Source organism: Nelumbo nucifera, chromosome 8 (genome assembly GCF_055504915.1).
Source record: "Nelumbo nucifera cultivar China Antique chromosome 8, China Antique-T2T, whole genome shotgun sequence".
Classification (NCBI taxonomy): Eukaryota; Viridiplantae; Streptophyta; class Magnoliopsida; order Proteales; family Nelumbonaceae; genus Nelumbo; species Nelumbo nucifera.
In genome coordinates this window covers 49,166,616-49,171,339 of record NC_142656.1, presented here as the reverse complement: position 1 = coordinate 49,171,339, position 4,724 = coordinate 49,166,616, and the positions used below count along the sequence as shown (strand labels likewise).

The following is a 4,724-nucleotide window of genomic DNA, read 5'->3' as shown; positions in this document are numbered from 1 at the left end:
CATTAATTGAATGGTATCTCTATTTATAGGTGATCAAGCCTCGTTCACTTCTTGTGGGAAGATACCAAAAAGTTTAACGTGGTTTGGCCTTCCTGCCTTGGGGGTTGTCTTTCCTTTCATTTCCCAATTGCACCACTTATAAGGGTGTAACTTCTCTTCCTACGTAATTGTTGTTTTAGTAGCCATATTAATATTAACTGATCTTGACTAGGAAATAGGTCACCCATTCGCATTAAGTGACCCAGTATCCATTAACGTCAAGGATTGGTCACTCTTCACTGGTTATGTAGCCCATTGTCCACGTCTTTCTTCAAGAACTAGACCCTAAGACCAAAATCCCAAAAGAGTACGTTTGAAAAGTATGATTAAAGGTTTGGAACTTTTTTATTATTTCCTTTTTCAATAATTGATTGGTATCTCTATTTATAGGTGATCAAGCCTCGTTCACTTCTTGTGGGAAGATACCAAAAGTTTAGCGTGGTTTGGCCTTCCTGCCTTGGGGGTTGTCTTTCCTTTTTACTTCCCAATTGCACCACTTACAAGGGTGTAACTTCTCTTGTAACATTTGAAATGGAGATGATTGATACAGAGGCTCAAAATCAAACCGCTGAGGTCGAAGCAGCTCCCTCCATTTTTAAGAAAATGAATCGTCTGGTCACATTGAAGGTAAATTTGCATGGTTTGTTTTAGGATAGAAATTGTTAATGGTGATGACAATTTTCTGCATCCCCAGTCACATATTATTTTTTTGGGATAGAGATTGTTAATGGGATAGAGATTGTTTTGGGATACCAATAATCGTCTGGTCACATATTATTGGTATGATATGTTCTTAATTAGATTTATGTTCATTTCAACTCAAATAGATATTGGTCAAGTGTCAATCCAATTTAGATTAATATTATTTTTTTAAGTACTATTTTCAAAACAAACTTTTAATTAAAAAATAAGAAAGAATTTCAGATTCGGATATGGGGATTGGGGTTGGGGATGGGGCGCATATATATATGGTCCATGCCCTTAACCTGGCCCGACCTTTTGCCAGGATGAGAGATATAGCAATGCTTTTCATTACTAAGGCTGTGTTTGGTTCACAGGAATAAGGGTTTGGAATAGGAATCGAAATGAACTATTCTGATTCTTGTTGGAATGGCATTCCCCTATTTGAGAGAATGCCCATTCCTTGCCCCTCTTGGGAATAAAATCTTATTCCTGATGATTCCAATTTTTATTTTCATTCGTATCTGAACCAAATAGATTATTAGGAACAGGCCATTCCGATTCCGATTCTGACTGTAAACGAAATGGACCTTAAATATATATTTCATTTCGGATGCAGTTTGAAGACGTTGTGTACAAGATCAGCATCAAGAAAAAAAGATTTGATCATTTCAGAAGCTCCAAGTCTGAAGAGAAAGTGATGATACTGAATGGAGTTTCCGGGTCAGTGTCACCAGGTGAGATGTTAGCCTTGTTAGGCCCCTCTGGCAGTGGCAAGACAACCCTCTTAACAGCATTGGGAGGTCGACTTGGTGGGAAGCTTGGTGGAAGTATAACATACAATGGAAAGCCATTCTCCGTCCTGGTGAAGCGGATGACTGGATTTGTGACCCAAGATGATGTGCTCTATCCCCACCTCACTGTCACAGAAACCCTAGTTTTCACTGCTCTTCTGCGCTTACCCAACTGTCTCACCAAGGAAGAGAAAATCACTCATGCAGAAGTGGTGATATCTCAGCTTGGACTCTCTCGCTGCAAAAATAGCATTATAGGGGGTCCTCTCCTTAGAGGGGTCTCAGGTGGAGAGCGCAAAAGGGTGAGTATTGGGCAAGAATTACTGATCAATCCAAGTTTGCTGCTGCTTGACGAGCCAACATCTGGTCTAGATTCAACGACAGCCCAGCAGATTGTGTCCACCTTGTGGGAGCTGTCTAAAGGTGGACGAACGGTGGTTCTGACCATACACCAACCTTCTAGCAGGCTATTTTACATGTTTGATAAGGTGTTATTGTTATCAGAAGGTAACTCACTGTACTTTGGTAAGGGAGAAGACGCCATGGATTACTTCTCTAGCATTGGGTTTGCTCCATCTTTCCCCATGAATCCTTCAGATTTCCTCTTGGATCTTGCCAATGGTATATATGCTGTAACTTGGGCTTGATTTTATCTAGGGTGTCAATGGACCGATTTTTGGTTGAACCCCATCCAAATCAAAATCAATTTGAATGGACTGGACGGAGCAATAAAAGATATTGAATTGGATCAATCCATACATTAAATTGGATCGATCCAAAATGGTCAAAAGTATTCATAGGATTGGATTAGACCTGATCCATCTGTAATGAATTCATATTGAACTGGATAGGATTGGATTGGACCAAATCCAGTTCAATTGACACCCCTAATGCTATCTGAATAGAATAGAATTGGCTTATCTTGTCGGTATGTTTATATAGGTACATTTTCAAATAATAAAGAGGAAGATCCGATAGCTCTGAAGCAAGCTTTGGTCTCTGCTTATAAGAAGAACATCGTTGGAAAGTTGAAAGCAGAGATGCAGAGTACTGAAAATCATTGTGTAGACAGTGCACGAGATAGGGAATCTCCCAAATGGAACACAACTTGGGGAGAACAATTCTCTGTGTTGGTCAAAAGAGGAATGAAGGAAAGAAGACACGAGTACTTTTCTTATCTAAAAGTGATTCAAATAGTGGTTGTCGCCATACTAGCAGGACTTCTATGGTGGCAATCTGATGTTACCAACATACAGGATCAGGTATATATTGAAAGAAAGGGTAATTAAGCTTAATTTTATTCTTAATGTGACTGTTAATTTCTTCAGGCTCTATTTATTTGCACCGTGGATTTCATTTTCCTTGGTGTAAATATATAGGAGTGCAAATAGATTCGATGTAAATATAATCCCGGTTTACTTTGGCTTCAGATTTGGCTTGTTTTGGTTGTTTGTATGAAGTACAATAGGAAGTATAAGTGATGTGGTCCATACAATTTATATCAAAGAGAAATGAGGAAAAAGGAAGGTTATTTATTGTGGTGGTAAGTTAGGAAGTAAATTGATCTGATCCCCACTTTATGAGAGAATTAAGGTTGGAGGAAGGTGGTGCAAATTTTGTATCAGTTTTTCAGATTCAAATGAAGTGGAAGAGCTAGCTCTATAAAACAATTTTGTTTGTTTGCAGAACAATTTATTTTTTGGTTTAATTAATTTGGTTTTGAATTTTACTATCTTATTTTAGTTCATTTGTACTTAATTTAATCCAACAAAATAAGATAAAATCTGAAACAAAAACAAATCAAAATTTGCACCCAAATCATTTATACTACCACAAATTTGCATTGCACTGGGGTAATCAATCTACAATGACACCCATGTTTGTCTTTATGTGGCAGGTGGGGCTTCTATTCTTTTACTCTAGCTTCTGGGGTTTCTTCCCTCTGGTTCAGGCAGTCTTCACCTTCCCACAAGAACGAATGATGCTTATTAAGGAGAGATCATCAGGCATGTACAGACTCTCATCTTACTTCATTTCCAGGACCATAGGTGACCTTCCAATGGAGTTAGCTCTCCCAACTGCTTTCGTGGCCATAACCTATTGGATGGCAGGGTTCAAGCCAAGTGCCACCAGCTTCATGGAAACCCTATATGTTGTTCTACTCAGTGTAATGGTCTCCCAAGGCCTTGGGCTTGCTATTGGTTCCATTGTTATGAACCCTAAGGCTGCCACTGTCCTTGGGTCTGTGGTCATTAATATTTTCCTTCTCACTGGCGGATACTACATACAGAAGATACCACCTTTCATGGAATGGATTAAGTACATATCCATCAGCCATTACAACTACAAACTCTTGTTGGGTGCACAATATTCAGCTGATGAGACATATCCTTGTGACTTCAATGTCACCTGTAGAGTTGGAGACTTCCCTACTGTCAAGTATGCTGGGCTTGATCGTAAGGCCATTTCTTATATTGCTTTAGGCATTATGTTTCTAGCTTATAGACTCATTGCATATATTGCCCTCATGAGGGTTGGAGTGACACGTTGAGAGAATATTGGTGGCTACCTAATTAATAGTAATTGAGGAGGGTTTAGCATTGATTCGTCTAAGTTAATCACTTTTACTACATCAGATGTGTAACCACTGAATAAAATTTAATTAAAGCTTTCCTTCGTCCCTCTAGAATCTTATATATGTTCTTTTTGTTGTTTGGCGCCATGTATGTATATACAAGATTTTTAAAACCGAATTGGACAATGAACCAGTCAGGGGTTTAGTTCTCGGGTCGAACGGTTGGACTGTTTGAATTAAACGGACGGCTTGTTCTGACAAAAAATAAAATAAAAATTAAAAATTAAAAAAAAAGCCAAAACTATTGGATGGTTTAAATGGTTCAACCACCCGAGTCAACGTTTTGCTGACCAAATCAACAATCTTTTGACAAAATAATGATTATGGGGTAAAACGACTGGTTCCCAGTTTTTCCACTCGGTCCGATTTTGAAAACCATGTGTATATATATGTCTGATATTGTATCGATCTTTGAGGACCTATAGTGGCGGTTATGACCACTATTAAATAAAAAAATAATTTGGATCCATCAATCACCCATTAAGCTAATTAATCTAAAAATAATTTATAACAAAATGAGGTTTTTTTAATTTTTAGGAACAACACAAAATATTCAATATATATATATAATGTAT

General features: G+C 38.0%; 1 protein-coding gene across 1 annotated transcript; it reads left to right on the top strand.

Annotated features, from left to right (window-relative positions):
* Window positions 1–471: 471 nt before the first annotated feature.
* Window positions 472–4,176, top strand: LOC104611743 (ABC transporter G family member 9-like). Its single transcript, XM_010278943.2, has 4 exons — window positions 472–666; window positions 1,340–2,135; window positions 2,457–2,776; window positions 3,412–4,176. The coding sequence occupies exons 1-4, from the start codon at window positions 571–573 to the stop codon at window positions 4,063–4,065; spliced, it is 1,866 nt and encodes a 621-aa protein (XP_010277245.2). The 5' UTR covers window positions 472–570; the 3' UTR covers window positions 4,066–4,176.
* Window positions 4,177–4,724: the final 548 nt, after the last annotated feature.